At 44.6% G+C, this 21261-nt stretch overlaps 5 protein-coding genes across 17 annotated transcripts in view; 2 read left to right on the top strand and 3 right to left on the bottom strand.

Annotated features, from left to right (window-relative positions):
* Positions 1-4121, top strand: part of Lmpt (four and a half LIM domains protein limpet) — a 63168-nt gene extending 59047 nt beyond the window's left edge. For 7 of the 9 annotated variants that reach the window (XM_017144278.3, XM_070215906.1, XM_070215907.1 and 4 more), the window contains 3 exons: positions 2341-2510; positions 2853-3039; positions 3097-4121. In XM_017144278.3, coding sequence (XP_016999767.1) covers positions 2341-2510; positions 2853-3039; positions 3097-3254 — 515 coding nt within the window. In that variant the 3' untranslated portion in view covers positions 3255-4121. Of the gene's footprint in view, positions 1-814; positions 1050-2340; positions 2511-2852; positions 3040-3096 lie in introns of all 9 variants that reach the window. The other 2 variants (XM_017144285.3, XM_070215908.1) reach the window with 2 other exon arrangements.
* Positions 4122-5116: 995 nt separating this feature from the next.
* On the top strand, positions 5117-5703 carry LOC108059166 (uncharacterized). Its single transcript, XM_017144260.2, has one exon. The coding sequence runs from the start codon at positions 5117-5119 to the stop codon at positions 5648-5650; it is 534 nt and encodes a 177-aa protein (XP_016999749.2). The 3' UTR covers positions 5651-5703.
* Positions 5704-6293: 590 nt separating this feature from the next.
* LOC108059161 (uncharacterized) lies at positions 6294-7602 on the bottom strand. Its single transcript, XM_017144255.3, has 2 exons — positions 6696-7602; positions 6294-6641 (listed from the first exon to the last, which is right to left on the bottom strand). The coding sequence occupies exons 1-2, from the start codon at positions 7600-7602 to the stop codon at positions 6436-6438; spliced, it is 1113 nt and encodes a 370-aa protein (XP_016999744.2). The 3' UTR covers positions 6294-6435.
* Positions 7603-11020: 3418 nt separating this feature from the next.
* Positions 11021-17903, bottom strand: LOC108059256 (uncharacterized). 5 transcript variants are annotated; one of them, XM_017144432.3, is made up of 4 exons: positions 17585-17730; positions 15756-15814; positions 11647-12341; positions 11021-11585 (listed from the first exon to the last, which is right to left on the bottom strand). In XM_017144432.3, the coding sequence occupies exons 1-4, from the start codon at positions 17597-17599 to the stop codon at positions 11137-11139; spliced, it is 1218 nt and encodes a 405-aa protein (XP_016999921.2). In that variant the 5' UTR covers positions 17600-17730; the 3' UTR covers positions 11021-11136. The 5 variants fall into 5 exon arrangements, with proteins under 5 accessions (XP_016999921.2, XP_016999922.2, XP_016999923.2 ...); XM_017144433.3 differs by having other exon boundaries at positions 11647-12338; XM_017144430.3 differs by lacking the exons at positions 11021-11585; positions 11647-12341 and adding exons at positions 13658-15500; positions 17855-17903 and having other exon boundaries at positions 17585-17676.
* A 2711-nt stretch (positions 17904-20614) lies between these two features.
* On the bottom strand, positions 20615-21203 carry LOC108059147 (uncharacterized). Its single transcript, XM_017144243.3, has one exon. It carries the CDS (start codon positions 21201-21203, stop codon positions 20622-20624), a length of 582 nt encoding a protein of 193 aa, XP_016999732.2. The 3' UTR covers positions 20615-20621.
* Positions 21204-21261: the final 58 nt, after the last annotated feature.

Here is a 21261-nt window from a genome sequence, read left to right as displayed (position 1 = left end):
ATAACAGCTAAATAATCTTTCCTTGGGCTATAAATTATAAATGATATATTATTGCTTAAAGCCGAGCTTAAAATAGAATATTATAACAAATTTCCCCTACAACCTCAACCTTACATCATCAACCGAATTCGAATACTCCAATTGTTTACCAATGCTGATTTCTCCGACATTCCTCAGCTATCTATCTACATCTTCCCAATTGTGTGGGTTTCTATGGTTATAATTCCACTCTAATCTATTCTCCACCAATCTGGGCTTCCTGTGCGCTTCTAGCTTGGACAATTTCCTGCTTCAATTTGCGCACAAGCTCCGACCAAAAAAAAAAGTATATTGTGTATGAAATTTAACAAATTTTTGCTTTTGTTGTATTTACAAAAAGTTAATTATTTAATGATTTATGATAGCCCCGTTGTTGTTTCATTTCCATTATAACCAATTTGGCTTGAGACTTTATTTATAAGCATTCGCTAAGTTTAATGAAACTTGTTATTTGGCAAATGATGTCATGGAGGCAACGCCTTGAGATCATAGCAGATCTATGGGTGAAAAAGAGAGAGACTAGGCGTCGCCAAATTTGTTTTCTGCCCAAGTCCCGAGATCGTTTTAAGATAGCGTTCGCCGGTTGGTGTGGAATATCTTAAATGAGTTTTATAGCTGGTCTTCGATCTCGAACTGACCCACTTTAAGCGATGGCATCAATGAAATTGCATTTCTCGTGACTTATTAGGAAAGTATCAAAGAAATAGGTCAAAACAGAAGTCATTACCCTGGGTACACTTTCCATTCGTGAACTAACCCGAAGAGTATACACAAGTAGCCCTCGATCATGACCGACGTGGATGTGCTAAGCTCGAGAATGAAGTCTCGACTCCACCTGCAAACCAAGACCATTGGCGCGGAGCGAATCAAGAAGGCCAAGGACAACAACGAGGACATTGCCGTGCTCAGCATGTTCCTGCCGAACGCCTCCGCCGTGGAGGAGAACCGCAACTTCTATTGCCAACTGGGCGATTATTGTCGCCTCGGCGATCCGCGTGCCAGCAAAGCAGGTAACACCCAGCAAAATAGCCAAGCGGTCCACACGTTCATAAATTGATCTTATGTTAATTAACGGCGGATGAGACATCATAATTTATCATTATTATTGTCCGAAAACTATTCAAATTGGCCAGAAGAAAGGAACCGCCCACTGGCTTGTGTCGAGATCCATAGCGTCATCGCCGTCGATGGATGATGATGAGTAATGAATACCATTTAAGGGGGTCTTTCAAACAAGCCAGACAACTAATCTAGCCCATGATAAATCTAGGGTCTATTAACTGGGATTTTTAATAAAGAAAGACAACCTATAAAATTTTAATAATAAAACAGAAAATCATAAGGCATATGTTTTGACTTACAAAGTACTTTATTGCCCAAAATTTGTTAAAATATGTTTATAACGACTAATTTTTTAGTTAATTAAAATTTGAATCATATTTTAATCTCTATAAAAAAAGGTATTTCAAATTTTTACTATTCTACAATTATCTTAATAATCATTTAAAATATTTAGGTCTTCTGCTGACAACGTTGAACATTCCAAACAAAGTTCCTTCTAATTAAAGTCTGGTGAAATTGAATGTCACATTTTATGGAAATTTCCTTACACAATTTAGCACAACTCTCAGAACAAATTTTCCCGAGACTGGCTTAACTTTCCTCAATTGTCTTGGTTGGCAACCGCGAATTAAAGAATAATTTGCAGACGACAGAGCCAACATTTCCACTCAATTACCCGTTCTAGCAGGCCTTTTTTCCCGCAGCGGGGAAATTTTGCCTCAACTCTTTTTTGTCTGCTTATTTTTGGCCACAAACATTTCAAGCACGCAATAAATAAAAGCAAGCAAAGTCATCAAGAAGAGAGCAAAGTCCTTAGGGCTTTAAATGGACTAGTAATAGTGATATAGCCCTAAATCATGCGGTGAATAGCTTTTGTCTCAGGACTAGCCAAAAATTTGCGTAATTTTGGCATTAATTATTATGAAAATGTTGAAGCCACCAAGAAATTCGAGTGGGGCGTGACAGGCACCCCCGCTATAGGGAAAAGTTGCATGTCTGGCCGACATTACGGAGAAAAGCTTTTGTTTCTATATTGAAAACGGATTGTCTTCCATCCACTGATTGACTCTGCCCTCAATCTGTCGCTGTCTGAAATTGAGTTTTTTCCCAGATGGAACTGATAGGATCCGGAGCTGGGTTAGTGGGTTGACAAAGTTCAAGGTTCACGGCCTCGGCGAAGGCGGAAATTGATTTCGACCTAAATTGACTTTTCCCCTTCCGCTCTTCGCCTCCTTCCAGGTACCAAGAAGATGGAGTACAAAACCCGGCAGTGGCACGAGAACTGCTTCTGCTGCTGCGTCTGCAAGACGGCCATCGGGACCAAGTCCTTCATCCCGCGGGAGCAGGAGATCTACTGCGCCGGCTGCTACGAGGAGAAGTTTGCCACGCGCTGCATTAAGTGCAACAAGGTAAGAAAATTTGTCAAATAATATGATTTTACAGTTTTTATAACTTAGAAAAAAATACATGAAATGAAATACTGTTTAAATATTTTTTAAATATTTTTGAGAACTTTCTGGATAAACTAAATGTGTTATAATTGATTTATTTATGTGTAGATTACCGTATTAATTTTAAGAACAAGAAAATATTATTATTTATTATTATTATTATTATCCTAGCACAGCAAGTTTACACTTATATTTGTGGCACTAGTCACATTATTGTACTATATATAGTTTACATTTATTTATGGCAGTTCTGTTTTGTATTATCTCATCTAATCATATCCTATCTTCGTATTATTTTAGGTCATCACCTCGGGAGGTGTTACCTACAAGAACGAGCCGTGGCATCGCGAGTGCTTCACGTGCACCCATTGCAACATCACGCTAGCTGGCCAGCGATTCACCAGCCGCGACGAGAAGCCCTATTGTGCCGAGTGCTTTGGCGAGCTGTTTGCCAAACGTTGCACGGCCTGTGTCAAGCCCATAACAGGTGAGTTTGATATTTGCGGCCACCCGATCTGATTTTAATCCCTTTGCTGATCACCAGGAATTGGCGGCACACGCTTCATCTCGTTTGAGGATCGCCACTGGCACCACGACTGCTTCGTGTGCGCCAGCTGCAAGGCCAGTTTGGTGGGTCGTGGCTTCATCACCGACGGACCCGACATTCTGTGCCCCGATTGTGCCAAGCAGAAGCTGATGTAAGCCATCTGCAACGAGTCAGGAGGAGGAGGAGTGGAGTGGGAGCAGCAAGCTTAAATTAGCCATAAACAAATTCAACGAAATTATGGATCAAATCAGAGGGATACAAGTGAAGAGAATAACTATGAGGAGGAGTATATACACATGTATTAAAACGATATACAAGAGAAGGTAATGCCTTACACTTACATTAGATATGAGAGAAATTAGCTGAAGATGATGAGATAATGAGTCCTACTAAATCAAAAGCAAATCAAATTTTGTAAAACTTCAAGTCGATAGAGTTAGCTAAAATCTATGATAACTTTGCTTTATCTTCGCACGAGTAGAGCAGCACATCAGATTGTATAGAAACTTATTATTTGTAATTGCATTTCAGATCGAAATCAAAATCACTAAACAAACAGAAAAAAAAGGAAAAACCCAAAAAAATCTATATGAATTACTGAACCAATTGTAACTATTGTTGCCACATTGAAAAATGTATGTTTATTTATTTATTTTAAGTTTTAACCAAGCGACGAGCAAGCCGAATGCGATGTGAGTTTCCTAACCGCGGGTTTCAGTTCTAAACAGTTCTATTGTATTAAAAACCACACTCGATTTATGTTTGATATGTATTGTATGTTTATTAAACAGCAACAACACACACGCACACAGACACAAGTCCTAGCAATTTAATTGTTTAGTTTATATTATTTTTCGATATTTCGTCCTTCTACGTTTGTTAGAGACTCCGCTTACTTGAAGCACTAAATACACACACACACAACTACACAAATAATAATGATAATTGCGACACAACATTATATCAATGTCCTTAACTATTTAATGAAATTCAATCTAAATAAATTAATAAATTATCAACGATTTGGTCTTTGTTTTAATGAAATGTTTTGGGAAAGAGGGTAGATCTAAGAAAATTAGGGAAACTGCTATGGTTAAGTACCACCAATATCACAATAAAGATGGTTACAGATCTCAAAGTGAGTTTAAAAGTCTTCCTAACGTTTATTTGACCAAGAGTGGCCATAATGTTGCCAGACTGGTCGATAAAGATGAATACAACTTTTTGAGCTTAGTTTAACATTATCTTAACAGTGGCTTTGGTCTCCTCACAACAGGTAAGCTGAACTTTACAAAGGAAAATAAAAGCAAGCTACGTTTTTATGGATATGCAAAATATTTAAAAAATTTTAAAATAAATATGTTTTTTAACGGTCTAAAAAACTAGTGACCATAATTTCTGACATTAACATTTGTTACAAATATGTTTGATAATATTTTCTTTTTGTTGATATCAGTACTTTGTGTTTGTGCGGTAGTCACTATCTTTTTACCACGTTAAGAGTTGTTTTTTTAAACAGTATATAGTCAGTGGGTGTGAAGCCTTCTCATCTCGTTTTAGGGAATATAACACTTTCACTGCACTATAACCCAGTCGATATTGGCAATACACATCGTTTTCGGGGCCAGTCGAAGAATAATATAACAGAAAATTGACAAATAAATGCAAATAAGTAACTCAAACAGCTGAAACAACTCAAAACCAAAGCGCAGCGAGTGCTCAGGGCACGTCTCAGAGTTGGGATTGGGCTTATTGGCCATAAGCCAAGTCAAGTTAAGTCAAGACAAGCCAGGCCAAGCGCCTAGCCAAACCGAACCGAACAAAGGTAAATACAAACAGTGCTCAATTACACTCAAAATGTGTACAAAAAAAGTGTGTGAAATGTGGAGAAAAAGCGCAGCAGTTGGAATAAGTTCGTTGGCCAAGGCGAAGCCGAAATTAGTGCAACCAGAGGCCAGGGCCAGAGCGGATCGCCTGGAATTATCCACCATTTACCATCCATAATCTAACATTCGAGATGCAGACGATCTATATGACGCTGGGACTGGGCCTGATCTCCACTGCCCTTCAGGCGGCCGTTCTCCCGCTGACGATGGTCAAAAACCAGGCCCTTCCCATGGATACGGAGAAATTCGGTTATCTCGAGTTTAAGCCCAATGGTTCACTGATCCTACGAAGGGCTCCCAATCAGAGTGGCAGCAACCTGCAGAATCTCCTAATGCTGCGAGGAATTCTTCAAGCACTCAAGATCAATCCCTCAAAGATTTCCGAGAATGGTGGCGAAACGCGATTCGACTTCAAGATGTATGGCGATGGAGTGGAGCACAAGTTTCCACCCATTTTGGAGAATCTCATACAACGCATTCAAACGTATTTTTCGGTCTACCGCTATACGGATACCAGCAAGCCCCTGCAGAGGATTGAACTTACCACCCAATCGACGGAGGGTTCTACGGATGTAACTACTCTAAAATCGGAGAACGAAGAAGAAGAACTGATAGTCGTGGGAGAACAGGATGCCTATATTACAGTGGGAGATGAGGCGGTTTAGTCATCGCTCTATTTATTACATATTTATTCCCCTAGCTATGTAAGCGAATAAAAGTGCCGTACTCAATATAGTTTTTACCTATATTTCACCCTCATTCGCAAATATCGGAGCACGTTTCGGGGTTACTTTGTATGCAGCGCCGTGAATCGGGCGATTTATGATTTTATTTACCCGACCGTGTAATAGTTGCAATATTTTTATGTTGCCTGGGAATTTTGCCGGACTGCGCAAGAAGTCAAACTATTTGAGGGTCATTGTCATTATGTAATGGGGTCTTAAAATTCCACAATAAAACATTAGGTATAATATTATATAGATTTTTAATCTTTAGTCAACAACCTGTCTCTCATCAGACTTTTTTCCATACTCGTAAAAAAGTTCCCACATACCCCAATCCATCTAGAATTTCCGCTCCCTCCTTTCTACATTTTACATTCACTTTTTTATTGTTCTGTTTTACGTTTTCAATGTTATGGTTAATGAATATGTAATGATGATGATGAATACGAACGTTTCGTGATGATAATTATGAATGAATGTCTCTTTCTCGTTGCGCTCCTGTTAATTAATGTCTGGAAAATGGAAAATGTGTGCGGATGCGTGTGTTCTGTGTTAGTAATTAAATGTACGATGTTGCTGATGGTTGACGTTGGATGTGGATGTGGGTAGACCCCGTGGCCCGGTCACCTTTTGCTGGGCGACGGGCCAGCAATGAGAATCAGTCGAAGAACCAAAGCTGCCCAAGGGATGATGAGTGAGATTCAGATGAGTTGATGACCGGGGCTCTAGGCCTGCGGCACAATGGCATCGGCGATGATCTCGGCGGGCTGCGCCGGAATGATCTGCTGGATTTCCTGCTGCTTCGGCTGCTCCGCGGCCTGAATGGCCTCGGCGGGAATCAGGGTCTTGATGAGCGGCTCAGCCGGTATGGTTTTGGTCAGCGGCTCAGCCTGGATGGTCTTGATCAGCTCCTCCTGCTGAAGCTTGGTTGCTGCAGGGTCGAAATATCATTTAAAATTCAATTACCTCAACAAACAAAACTCACGGTCTTCCTTCAGCTGCTCCTTGGCAATCTCGGCTCCCTTCAGTTCCTGCTTGATGGCATTGCTCTCCAGGAGGCGTCCGGCAAACTCGGACTTCTGCTCGCTGGCCTCGGGAATGATGGGCTTCTGCTCCGCCTGCACCGCCTGCTCCAAGGGCTGTTCCTTGAGCAGTGGCTGTGGCTGCTCCTTCAGCAGGGGCTGCTCCTTCAACAGGGCCTGCGGTTCCGGCTGGATCTCCGCCTGTGGCTCAGCCTTCAGGGTTTCGGAGGGGGTCAGCTCCGCTTCCGGTTCCTGCTGGATGCTGCGTGCCCGGATGGCGGAAATGGGCCAGGTGTAGACGGGACCATGGACCACATCCACCACGGGGGTGTGATACACCTGGGGAATGCTGTAGAAGTGCCTGGCCTCGGTGGCAATCAGTGGCTGTGTGTTGGCCGGCGTTTCGATCAGCTCAATCTTCTCCTCCTTCTTGGATCCGCTGGGCGGGAACAGCGAGGGGAAGAAGCCCGCTCCGGCGGAGGCTGCGGAGGCTGCCGCCTCGCTCAACTGGCCGCTCACGATCTCGACGCCCTGCTGGGAAACCTGCTGGATTTGGTTGGCAATCTCGCCCGTGTTCTCCCACTGCTTGGTCTCCGCCGCACCGCCAGCACGGCCAGATCCCACGGTGTCCACCACCGGCACCACCTGGGCAGCAGTTCCGGCCGGAACATACACAATCGTCTCCTCATGGTGGTGCGGCGAGGCCACGCGGGCCAGGGGCGACAGTCCATGGACATAGCGGAGGGCTGGCTCCAGGTGAACCTGCGCCTGCGGGGTCACGATCACGATATGCTGGGCCGTGGGCTCCAGGGGCCTGGCCTGACCGCCCATCGCCGTCAGGGCCAGGCAAAGGGCCGCGAGAAGGAACATTCTGAAAGATCGGAAGGGTTCAAGATCTCTTAAAAATATCTACAATATATTTTATAATTTAACTATTATAAGAAAGATTTTTAAAGTCCTCTTGTTAGTTCAAAAATAAATAATTCAGCTAAATCTAAGTCTAAAAAGACCGCGAGGAGGAACATTCTGAAAGATCTAGAGGGTTCAAGATCTCTTAAAAATATCTCAAATATGTTTAGTTTTTTAACTATTGTAAGAACGACTTTTAAAGTCCTCTTCTTAGTTAAGAAATATTTAATTCAGCTAAGTCTTAGTCTAAAGTCAATATTTGTATCTTTAAATGATGATCTATTTTATAAACAAACAATATTAAATAAATAATTCTTAAATTATATACACACTATATTTAAAAAAAAACCATAAATTTATTTTTATCTATCCATTTCCCAAAGCTTAACAAACGATGATTTACTTTAAATGTTTGGTTAAAAAAATATGACTTGTTTTTATGGGTACCTAAAAATAGCTATCGTGGAAGTAAGTTTTCAACCATCAATACCTTAAGATAGCTTTAATAAGATAGTTGTAGGTTACTTAATGTTCGATCATCGACTGAGGGTTGAAGACAATCGACCGTAAGATATGTATTCTGCTGCAAACGGGTCTAGCCCATGGTTTATTTTTAGCCACTCTCCTGCCAGCGCACCAAAGTCCATTCTAAATTTAACGTTATTCTGCGCGGCAGTGTGTGTCCGTGTGTAATTGCATGTTGCCTGGTCGGACAGGATGCTCCTCGTACGTACATGGATCGAGGGACTATCAACCGGTTTGCAATCGATTGGCCAGGCCAATGGAACTTCTTCGCCAAGCACTTCTAGTGTAGATACTAGCTAATGACTGGGAGCAGCTTTATGGCTTAAATCGGTACTTGATAGTCAAGTTTGTCGTTCCCCACCCCTCGAAGAATGTTCTTTGTGTGGTCCTGGTACTTGCCAAGTTCGTTGCGTAAGTCTTTTGTTTGTGGGTAAGGAAAATATTCTTTGGACTTGGAGATGGTAATTTTAAATTTAGTTAAGAGATTATCTAATATTTGTTTTAAAATTTTGTTAGATTCACAGCCTAGTATAAAAGTAATAATAATAAGGTTTAAGATCTTATAACATTAAAATTACTATAAAATTGTTTCAAAGACTTTTTTTTCTATTTGTAAAACTTATTTTACTGTAGAGCCTTAAATAATTTTTTTACGAAATATTTCATTTCCGCATAGCTAATTTATATTCTTACTAATAGCTAACTAAATGAATAATTTAGTTACAATACCTAAATATATGTGCTTTATTACTAAAATAGCTAGATTCAAAGATTCTGATAAAGTTTTTTTTTTGAAGCTTAGGTAATAATGCGATCCCAACACACACAAAATAAATGTATTCATTTTCTATTGAGTAAAATTAAAATGCGTTTTTTAGTAGACTTTTTTAATGTATTACACTTAGTTTAATTGTGCAATTTTTTGGAAAACTCTTTTTATATGATAATTCTTAATTTGATTTCAGCTCTTGATTCCGGATGATTTTACTTTCTTACGGGCATTTAATGGCTTATCTAATCGTCTTCCTCAGTGGCTTGATGAAGTGGTTCTTTTGTGACCCCATAAAAGGAATTTAAGAGCTTGGCCAAACCAGCTCGAATTAAGCCAAGCATCAGAACTAAGCCTAGGCATAACTTTCTCGACCCCGAGACGAGCGTAAATGTGATTCGAATAACCCCAATTGGAGGGGCAGACTTACCTTTTAGTGCTTGGCCTTTCACTGCTTTCCCAAATCTAGGCAGGTAGTTGGTAGAGTTCTCTGGTGGCCACACGATCCGCAATCCGCTCGAGAAGAATCTAAGTTATCACTAGTCGGTCTGAACACAATGGCAGGGCTGCAGGGCTCAGTGGTGAGTGCTGAGTGCTAACACGGCGACCACTTCAAGGAAACTGGTGGCCAACGCTGCCCGGCCATGGCCTTTTATAATGTGCGGCCACAGACCCCTCGCCACGACCTATCCCAAGAACAAAGAGCCGAAGAAGTGATACTGATAGAACTGGAAATGTGCAGCTTCCCGCAGGAAAATACAGAACCGAAGGGGAAGAACGGGTCGCCGATGGCCAAAAGGAGCCTGAAAAGCCAACAAAGCTGGAAAAGAATACTTTCTGGTTTCAGGTTCGCTTGCAGATGGCAGATGGTCAACGTAGATGGTCTCGGGCTGGCTAAACCTGCCGCGTAATAGAAGTCAAGCATGGCATGGGCGATCGCATTGAAGCCGCATTGACGGGCGGGCAAAAGGTACTCACTCGCCTAGTGGATAGAACCAGCCAACTGGTTCAGGTGCAAATTGAATGCGTTCTCTGCGGACGACCCATCCAGTTCCCTCCGTTCGCTGCCCGCTTAGATAATTTATTTCCATGTTGCCTGCCCTGGCGGAAAAGATTAATCAAGATTTGCACATGCTTGCATTCGGCCCGCCTGAGATTTTCCCCCTGCTCAGTCGCATAAATAAATTTATTTTCGTTATAAACTGTAATCACTTCCCGCAGCAATTAGATGCGTCGCCTTGGCTCTCTGTCACAGCCTTTATCTGATATTGGTTGGCTATTTGTGGTCTTTGTGGTATATATCTAGTTCATTGGCCCCTCGGGTGGGTCGGCAATGTAGCCATGTTTCTTCCAAGGACTGAACAATTAGGAAAACTTAATTGTAAGGCTTTCTTGAAAAAAAAACAGACTTTAAGACTGGTTACACATTATTTATTCTCTAAAATTTTTGAGATATCCAAGCTTGAAATTTAGCACACTCAAATACATATGATTACCGGAAAGTTTCGTGGATTATTAGTTTATCATACAATCAGGATTAAAACTGTCTTTTCAAGTGAGACACGACTACAAAAAACTCACAAGAAATCCATTATATCTTAAATTAAGATTCTTAAATCCTCATTTTCATCAAAAATCCTCAGTTTTTTGGTCAAAACAAGTTAAAAAAGTGTTCAAATATAGAATGCCATACCTCGTTGAGTTTGTAATAAAATTTCCAATCGAATGGCATTCAAATTTAGAATCTTTAATTTTTGAAGATTTTTTGCAAAAAATTGTGATGTAACCCCTTATCAAAAATTCAAAAATTGGCCCAAATTTTTATTTTGTTAAATCTGCCCAAATGCGATGAGGATTGTTAGCTTATATCATACGCTTTACAAAACTATCGGTCCTTAAGCTGTGGCACCTATTTTAAGAGAATTACGACGAAAAAACGAAGAGAAAATCCTGTTTTTGCTATATAAATTCCTAATAGTTTTAGTGCTACAAAAATTGTTTTCCATTATTTTTTCCAACACACATGTAATGACATTTTCCCAAAGTAGAATGTCATACGTTATAAGTTCGTTATAAAACTGCACATTGATTAAATAGTTATATTTTATTGGCAATTCGGGAGCTGGCACACAAAAAGTTGTACAAAGTATACTAAGAATCTCATTGCGATCTATTCCAATCCAATTTCAAGGGCATCCTTCCTATTCGGAGTGCAGACGTCGCTTGGGGGCCATGCGAATGAAGGGCGTGGGTGATTGGGGAGCCATGGCCACCTTGATCTGCGCCTGCCGGGCGGCATAATCCTCGGCGATGGCGGTGCGCCATCTCTCCACCAGGGAGTCGCCTCCGGAGATGCGAACGGGCACCAGTTGCTGGGGGGTCTCCCGGGTGAGAGGAAAACGAGCCAGATTCAGGGGCACATCGTTGTAATCGTAGTCATCGCTGGCCTTTTCCGCTGCCAAATTGGGGCTCTTGATCACCAGTTGATTACGAGTGGGCAGGGAGATGCTAAAGGCAGCTGCCTCCTCGGGCGAAACTCCTGCGATGGCGGTGGCCTTCGGAGAGGCGACAGCCAAGCCATTTCGACCTGAAAGAGCCACTGCATTTGGCTTGGAGGAGGCCACTCCGCCCTCGCCGGCAATGGATAGTCCTAAAAATAGAAATTATCGGTTATCAAGAGAAGAAAGTTACTTTCTCTTAAAGAAACTCACCCACTGGCTTTGCTTCAGCCACGGCGGCATCTTTCTTAGGCGCCATCACCGAAACACTGTCGTTGACATCCTCGTAGGGATCCTCGTTGTTGGGCGGCAGGAACTGCTCATCCGGGGAGAACTGCTGCTCGGTGACCTCGTCGAGTTTCTGTTCGTCGATCTTCTGGTCCGCCGGATTGCCGGTGGCCTCGAGGCCAAAGGGCTGCTTGGGGGGATTGGGATTGCCAAACATATCCGGCTGCAGCAGGACACTGAAGTCCTTGATCTGGCCGGTCTGCTGGAGCAGGGCCAAGCTTTGGGCAGCCTGTCCGAGTTCCAGCAGGCTGCTGGCATAGACCTTGTTGTCCTCCTCGCTGAAGGAGCCCTTGCGCTTGGCCAGCTCCTGAATGGCCACCAGCCGGGCGGCGGCCAACTGGATGCGATTGAAGTCACTGGCACTGGCTGCGATTGAGTTGGAACTGGAGCTACTTGCTCCACTTGCTCCATCGGCAATCGCAGAGATGCTGGCCGCCGAAATGGTGACCGTGTCATCGGAATCCCTGGGCACAGCCCTCAGCTGCGGCTGCTGGCGCTGCAGGATGAAGCTGCCCAGGCTGCCGTCACGCTGCGGACGCAGCTGGAGGAGCTGACCCCTCAGTCCGCCGTAGTAGGGATGCTCCTCGAAGACCAGCGGAGCGGCCCTCGATCTGTGTCTGCTTTTTGGGGGTTAGATTCGGTTATAGAGGGTGTGTGTGGGTGGTGTGTTTTTTAAAGTGTTTTTGGGAATTGCCTGGAGAAAGCGGGGAAAAAGCATTGGTATATCTACATTGGATTAGCGGACTACTCGATGTACAGTTTACGTTTTACTTTATTTACAAACTAGGAAATGACACATTTGTTTTTTAGGGCCTCTGTTCTTAACATAGGAACATGGGGGAGCTGGGGAAAGGAACTACTAGCTTCAGTTGGTTAAAATAAATCAGAAATGGATTTCTAATAAGGTTATAGCTTCTCTACGTGAACAGATCCAGTTCCAGATCCGCAGTGGCATGGGCCTTGCCGCCCACACCCGCAATGGCCACCGATTCCGGATTGAAGTACACATTGGTGGGCACTCCCTTCTTCAGGTAAGCCTTGGAAATGGGCGTGGATATGGCAGTGCCACCATTACCCACCACCGCCTTGGAATGGGGCTCCAGGATGAGGGCCGCCTGCTTGCGTCCCTGGATCGCCTGAGCCTGCTCGGGGCGATAGGGCAGGAAGTAGTTGCCGAACGGAATCTGGGGGAAGTTGGCGGAACTTGTGCTCGTCTTCCCGGTGGCCTCCACTTTGGGTGCTAGTTTACGCAGCTTCTGCGGCGCAATCTTCTTCAGCTGCTGCTTGGCCGAGCGTGGAGATCCAGAGGTGGAGATCACTAGCTTGCCGGGCACCGAAACAATCTCCTCGATCACATAATCAGGATTTATCTTGCTCACGGCCGAACGAAGACCCAGATCGCTCTTCAGATCGCCGGTGGTTCGGGTTCGAGTCTTCTCTGCCGGCAGAGCCTGAAGCTTTTCCGGTTTCTCGATCTCTTCGCGATCGCGGGTGCTGTCATCGGCTAAGCTTTCGGGTCTGCCCGTCGTGGTGGTTGTGGCACCGGCTGCGGTGGTTTGATCAGCGGTGGTGGCGGTGGTGGGTTGCACCACATAGGCCAAGGGCAGTTGGTAGGCGGCGTAGTAGGGAGCATTTATCAGTACAGGCTGATAGGCTCCATAGGCGGTGAGTCCTTGGGCAGGAGCAGATCCTGCTATCAGCTTCCCGGACTTCTCGGCAACAGGTGCTCCTGGTGGCCAGGCCTCGATGTTGGTGGTGCGCCAGTAGGCACTTGGGTTAGGATAGATTTTTGGTATGGATAGCATAGGAAAAATGGAGTGAAGAGAGCCGCCGGTTAGTCTGATAATATTTACAGATATTTACATATCGAGGGGTTAGTTTGTGTCGGGGTTAATTTCATGCCGGGATAAGTGAGGGTTAATAATATACAACTACCATGTACAGTTTACACGATGAAAGCAAAAGCCCAAACATTTACGAAATACAATACGGAATTTATTAAAACACTAGACAATACCAACTATGGAACCTAACTAAAAGTGTTTAAGCCTCAGACTTGGACAAGTCCCGCCCCCTGATTCTCCTCCTCCTGCGCCCCCGTTGTTGTTGTGCCCGTGGGCGGGGCATAGTAGACCGTGGGTCCCGTGGCCACGATCTTTCCCTCCCGCGGAAAACTCCTCGTCTCCAGATCGGTTCGTGCCAGGGCGTCCTTCAAATCCACATTTGCCGGTATGGAGATGACCTTGGCCCCCGGACCAGCGATGGTGAGGCTACGTGGATGGGTGAGGGCATAGCCACCGGGACCCACGATCGCCGTACCACCGCTTCCGGCCGTTGCCACGCCCCCCGGACCGGCGATCGCAATGCCGCCCCTGCGCACCTTCAGCCGCTGAATGATGATTCCGCCCTCGCGAAGCGCCTGCTTCTGGGTGCTCTGCTGGGCGGTGGCCACCTGGCCCAAGGTGTGCACCAGCTGGTGTTTGTGGGCGAACAGGTGCTTCTCCGAGGACGCACTCGTGTCCAGTTCCGCAGCTGTGTTCTCAATGGTGTCCACATCATCGGACATCATCCCATCGCCGCCGCCCTCGCTCTCATCCTCCCACTTGTAATCCACTGAATCGATACCCTGATTTCTCACCGGAGCATTGCCCACGATGACAGGAGCCTCCAGACCAGGTGAGGCTGTCATGGGCGGTCGGAAGGGCAGCTTGAATATGTTCTGGAAGGCATTCTTGATGGCCACCGAAGTTTGGTTCTGCATCTCGGCGATATTCATGCCGGGCATGCGGAAGGGATTCAAGCGATTGCGATTGGGCAGTAGGCCACCGGAAGGAGGTAGAGTGGAGCTCAGGGAGATAGGAGAAGAGGTGGTCTTGATGTTGAGGGATGAGGAGCTCTGCTGCTCAGCTTCCTTTCCACTTAGTTTCACTGGCTTTGCTGTAGAGCTAACCCTTTTCCTGGTCACTCCGTTCAAGGTAATCAATTCTGGGGTCTGAATCTTCTGTGGTTTATGCACTGGCTTCTCCCGGGAGTCCAAGCGGAATTCCTTAAAGTTCAAGGATGCAGGAGCAGGAGCTGGAGTGGTTCCTACAGTGGTAGCATTACCCCTCTTCGGAGTTCCATCCTCGTTGAGGGCCAGTTCGCGGGGCAGGAAGAACAGATGATACTTCGGAGTCGTCTTGCCCTGCTTCCTGCCCGCCTTTGCCTTGCCATAGAAGCTGTCCACATCGCCAATGATCTTGTAGCCCTTCACCTTGTACTCCTGGGAGGCGTGCTCCTTGAGGTACTCATCCCTGGTCAGTTTGTGCAGATGCACTGGGATCACAAAGTGGGCGGGCAGTTGTTGGGCTTCTTGTGGGGAGGCAGGTTTGGGCACCTCCACCTGGTTGGGTCGGAAGTACAGTTGGGTCTCCTTGGAGGAGGAGCTCTCCACCGACTGACGCAATCTGGGCGGCAGATTGTAGCTACCCCCCACATTCCTCGTCAGCTTAACCGCCCTGATCGAGGGTTCCAGGAGGGTCTGACCATTGCTGCCCGAGAAGTGGTGCTGATGGGCATGGAAGGGCTGATGGGCGGGCTTGGGGAAGAGATACTGACTGGAGTCGAGGATGGGCGGCAGCTTGGGCTGCTCCGGCTGCTTCTTCACGTAGCCAAAGGCCTCGTTGACCTTGGCTATCTGCTCGAGGATGCGCTTGGCCTCGTCCGCCTTCTGGGAGGACGGAGGCGCCGCATTGGGCTCAAACTCCTCGGGAAATTTCACGAGACGCTGCTTCTGAATTCTGCAAACGAAAGTGGGTTTGTTTGTTTGGTGTTGGTTTGGGTCTCTCTGAAGATTGGCTTCTAGTGGCTAATGCAGGGGAATGAGTGGTAGGGTGGGAGGTTAGTCACAAGTTTAGTCACAAAGTTCTAGGCGAGCGCATCAACTTCTACTTTAATGGAGCATTAGCGTTGACACAGTCATTTGGTCATTTGGCAGGCAATAGGGTTAATCGGGGGTCTTAGGACTGTGGGTAATTGGTTACTGGACTACTTACTCGACGTTTTGTTGGGCCTGGCTGAGTGCCAAGGCGGCCAGGAGCAGTGTGGTTGAAAGCTGGAAGATAAATGGGTAACAAGTGATTTAGATTCGGCTCTCAGTATTCCGATGTCGTAACAGATACAAAATAGATACTCGCAAGGAATGCGGTCAAGTCCCTCGCGAAAGTCTTTCTTTCCCTCTGCAGCATTTGCATAATTTCTTGTGCGACTCAGAGCCGAAAAGTGAGAACACCTGAAGTACTCAGCGGATTTTCCCTCTACACACGATTGTCAAGAACCTCACGATCGGCAAATATTTGACTCACTCTCGCCACATCTTTGGCGAAGTAAAGTCAATATTGACGCAACCGTTAGCCAGCACGCCCATCTATCACAGCCGAAATGTCACTAAGCCGAGAGGAACTGAAACTCAGACCCATTCGGAGTTGGGGACCCAGCTAAAGCCAAAGCTAAAGCTGGATCTGAAGTCGGGGCTCGTGTTGTGTCATTGACCTGAACCTCTAGGCGTCTGTTACGATTTCGGGCCAAAGCGTAACTCGAGAGAAATAATGTGATTCTGGCCAAGAGGCTGTCGAACCTGGTCGGTTGTCACTGATTTGCAAGATCTCCTGCATCGCAAGATGTATTTCTGTCTGCTTTCTTTTGTGGCTACTTATTGCCTTATTTATTATATTGCCCTTATACCGCCGAAATAACGAAACCCCGTATCGGGTGTGTCTTGTCCAAAAATAAACTGGGTTAATGGCTCGAATGCAAAGTTTAAGCGCAGCATTTTATGTTCTCAAACAAGATGTAAAAGTGTTCTTTTATCCATATCAGGTGTCTCTGGGTCTTAAATGATATTCCAGAGACATTTCGATGGAGCTAATTGAGCTGAGATTGATGGACTTCAGGGATGGGTTGTTTGGTTAACCTGTCAATACTCCAATAAATTGATTAATTTATGAGCCACTATCAAGACGATCGAAGAATCGAAAACAAACCAATGCACTTATAGCTTATAGCTCAAGAACCCCACACAAATGGTCTCGATTGTTTGGTAGTTTGGTTGTGGGCCGGGAGAAAGAAGACTTTTATTACCATTTGTTAGCCCACGCATGATTTTCTTACGTTTGTGGCATATTAATTTTATGTTCCTCGAGTCATAATTAATTTTTGGGCTTTTCATTGTAAGTGTTCGTATTGGTTATGGCTATAATTGAATGGTATTGTTCCTTATAAACAGGCGCTGACAACGCTTTTGGACTTTTAAGGGCGTGCTTGTCTTAATGGCAATATGAATAATGCAAGGAATAATACGAATAATGAATCATTCTCACTTTTTAAACTGGGGTGGGGCTAGAATATTGTCACGTTCGGTTGTAAAGTTTTTCACTTTTCGAAGGAGATTAAATCTATTCAATGAAACTGTATCTCCACAAAGGGAAACAATAACTGGCACAGCTTTTAAGCTTTTCCATTATTAAATAAAATTCCTAATAGAGTTCTTAGTATTCAAATTGATTTCTGATTATTATAATGCCAAAAAAAGACTTAATCATATTTGCATATGGCACAGAGCATAATTAAGGCTAATTTCCGCGGCCAGAAGAGGCCAAGAATCGAGGCAAGAACCAAAAATGTCGCTTAGTGAAAGTTCATTTCAATTCAGAAGTGAAAGAAACGAAAGACTTAAGGCACGAACTTGGGCCAGTTGACGAGTTAATGGGTTCAACGGCGGCACCGAGTAATAAATGATTAATTGCGGTCAGGTACAAACTAGTTTCGTTTCTCATTCTTATTCCCAAGAAAATTGAATTTCTTTTTTTGGCTTGGTTTTACTTACAGCAAGGAAGCGCATTTTAAAGCCAATTTCTGGTGAATAGCTTCTGGTATTTAACTGAATTCTTGGCGTCGCCTCGACTGTATATCCTTGAACTGCAAACGAGAAACGGGATGAGTGGCACTGTGGGTTATCACGCGGCAAATCACACACACGGTTGCACTAAAAGCCAATCCTGTTGAGCTTTCAATTTACGATTGTTTTCTGCTACGAGTTCTTTTGTCTTTTTTTTAATCACGCACTATAAATAGGGACTGGAAAGGAGGATCCTACCAAGAACCAAGAGCCAAAAGCCAGCGAGCCAGACGACGACTGAAGATGAACTGAGTGCTGGCCGGGCCCAGCGCCTCTGTTTATAACATTTCCATTAGCGATGCAAACGACGCGACGAAAGAAATGGCCAAGAAAACAGGGCCCGATCAGGTGTAAGAGAACTGGGCTTTTGGCAGAAGAGAGACAGAGTGAAAAAGCCAAAGAGAAAACAGAGAGTTAAGCACGTAGTCGAGCGCCTTGGCCTGGCTTTTATCTGGGGGCGTGGATCTGTGGGATTTTGGTTACCAGCTCCAGGGGTAACCAACTATCCAGCTATCCAACTATCCATCTCCAATTGATATTCAGGCTTCCAACTCTAGGATTTCGTCGGCTAGCCTCCTCTTCACAAATAGCTTGCCTAACTTTTCGCATATTTCGCATGAAAACATGTTGGATGTGCTGACAGGGGCTTCTGTTTCGCACCTAGCAGCTAGCTAGAATCTAAAAGCGAATACCCCTTCGCTGACTTTGATTAATTGGCCGTTTATTGGCTTGATTGAGTGTGACTGGCCATTACAAGTGGAGTGAGCCGAGCAGCCGAGAAGAAATGCGTGTGGGAAGTGGAGAGGTAATCAGCTCGGAACAGGCCCCAAAAAACATGACATAAGCCAAAATGGCAAGGGACTTAAGAACGAATCGGTTCGCTCGATTGTCGGGCAATTCAATTAAAATGTTTGCCTAGAACTCGTTAGAAAGTTTCAGTCATTGTGTTCTTTTTTTTTCAATTCGACAATCTGCGTGAAGACTTCACACACTTCTCGGGTATCAACAGATGTCAGGATTTAAAGCCTCGGGCCATTTCTGAAGCTTAATCATACATTACAAATGTCTGAGATCAGGCAAATTGATTTCCATTTCGAGTTCGTGCCTTAAGTCATTTGTTTCGCTCGCTGACCAAAGTCTTTATTAGCCCCAGAACCATCAATTTCCCGATTAACTCCGCTCTTTTATTGATTTTCAGGCCCCAGCTACTGATTCCCGAAGTGCAGGCAATAATAATGCATATTTCTTGATTACTCGGGGCTCGACCTTTGTGGCACACGCAGGCATCAATAAAATTGCCACAAGATTTATGGTTCCGAATGTGCAGCGCCGGAGGGAGCATACGAAATTAGCAGCAACACGTTGTAAACGAATGCGCCACACGCACCACTTGCTCCAATCCGCAATTGGAATGCAGCAATCAAAAGGCGATAAATCGAAGCGAGGAGTTTGTGGACCCAAGACCCAGAGACCTTGGGGCCTATTTATAAATGCTGGCGAACGGGACTGCTAGTGGGATGTGGTTGCTTATAGACTAGGGCCAATTAAGTCTGACCTTCGACGAGGAGGAGAGTCCCAGCCCAAACCGTTGTTTATAGCAAGAAGGGGGAGAGGGTTTGTGGTATAATAAAAAGAAACAGCTAACTGGCACCTGGGAGAGCCGGAGCCCCAGTAATTTGTGGTTCTGTTCCAATGCAGGCCGTTCTTTTGCTGCTAGGCTAACCCAATTATGCACCTCGGCTGCTTCTGCTTCCCAGGTGATTTCGAGCATTGATTTCGCCGCTGAGAACGTGAAACAAACCCTAATAGAATCTATGTCAGTGGCAAGCGTTTCAGTTTTAGTGCTCTTCTGTACATTCTTTTAGTGCATTCGCCGAAGAAGAAAGTTTCGGAGTGCGTAGGAACTTGTTTCAGGGAAATTAACCGCTTAAATCTCTCGACTTTGAAGTTTAAATTGTGACAGTGAAACTTTCGTTTGGTCTGGCCTCTGTAATAATTTTTTTGTTTTGGCAAATATGCATATTATTATTATGGTTTTTGGGCTTTTCTTCGGTTTGCCTGCCTGGCCCGAAATATATTTTATTTAGGCCACGATGTGGTCGCCAAGGCTTTCCGTTCGATTCAAATTATTTGGCAAGTGCGCGCACGCGTCGAACATTTCAAATGCTGTATTATTTTGGTCGCTTTCCGACAAGAAATTACCCAAACAAAACTAAATAAAAGCCAGAGGTGACTCAATTTGGCTTTGGGATGCACTGGCCATTTGTAAAATGACTTTGTCCGGCCGAATAACCGAGTTTATGAGCGAATAATCAATTAGGGTTTATAAAATGCATAAATCGTATAGGCTGACTCGAGCCAAAGCACGCGCCACAGGCAATTAAAGCTCTTACAATCATTTACGATCACAAACTGACAATGTTTACCTTTATCTATTTTTATCTATATGAAATAATGTTGAGGCACTTTACTAGTTAATGTTTTTATATTACCAGATTGATGGGCTATGCTTATAGCCTTATTTTATAAAATCGTATAATTAATACATTTGAATTCCATTAACGGTATTTTATTAATAATCTTGTAATCTCTAAATGGGGCTCAAAATACCAATAACCCAATAACTTTTTGGAAATCATTTGACCAAAATGTAACTCACAGAAATGGACCAAGCAAACTTTATTTATAAAGAATTTGTTCTATCAAGTTAAGATTGACTTTCAAAAGCTCCTTCCTAGTATTCTGCATTATCCAGTCTTTACCCAGTTCCTTTCCTTCTTTAACCTTTAAAATAACACCCATAATCATTCATTCTTTGACTTAAGCTGCCTGCAGTTGAGTTCCCCGATCACGTAGATGTCAGACATGACAGTCGACACTGTCAGATCTCCGAATAGTTCCACTAAATAACAAAAAACACCCAAGTAGAACGAGTGGCGTTAAGTAGTTCAGCTAATTTGTTTATTTACGTGTAGCCACGATATTTATGCAACTCTTGCAGGCTTGTCAAGGCATTTGTTTGGATTCCGTTTCCGATTTCGATTTCCGAGTGGTTCGGTGGTTCCGAGGCGGCAGAGGCGGTGGCCTTGGCCAAATTACCACCCATGACCACGAATCCGATGCCGGCGCCCGCCTTGTAGCTCAGCTCGTGGTAGCCAGCCTCATCGTAGTAGGAGTACTTGCCCAATACGTTTCCCGACTCATCGGTGTGCTGGGCATGCGACATCTGGTCAGTGCTGAAATGGAAGTTTGGTCCGCTCTGCAGGGGTTGAAAGGGTGTTTGGTAACCTCTACTCAACGCCAGGTTATCCTGGTTATTATAGGAAATCCTGGGAAGAGGCTGCATCCTGCTTCTCAAAGCCTGCTGCACAAACTGCAAAGGACCAAAGGAGTCCAAGGATGATGATCCATAACTAGGGGTCATCACACTTCTATCCAGTCTATCGCCATCCGTGTTGTAGGAGTAACCCTGCCCATTGAAGTGCATATACACCTGGGCTCCTCGAACACTGGAAACTCCCAGCAAGCCAATCCAAAGCAGCAGCATCTCGTTTTAGGTCTCGAAACCAACTAAACTTGGGGTAGGCAAAGTCATGGGGTTTTAT

Source organism: Drosophila takahashii, chromosome 3L (assembly GCF_030179915.1).
Source record: "Drosophila takahashii strain IR98-3 E-12201 chromosome 3L, DtakHiC1v2, whole genome shotgun sequence".
Taxonomy (NCBI): domain Eukaryota; kingdom Metazoa; phylum Arthropoda; class Insecta; order Diptera; family Drosophilidae; genus Drosophila; species Drosophila takahashii.
This window is presented reverse-complemented; position numbering and strand designations above follow the sequence as displayed.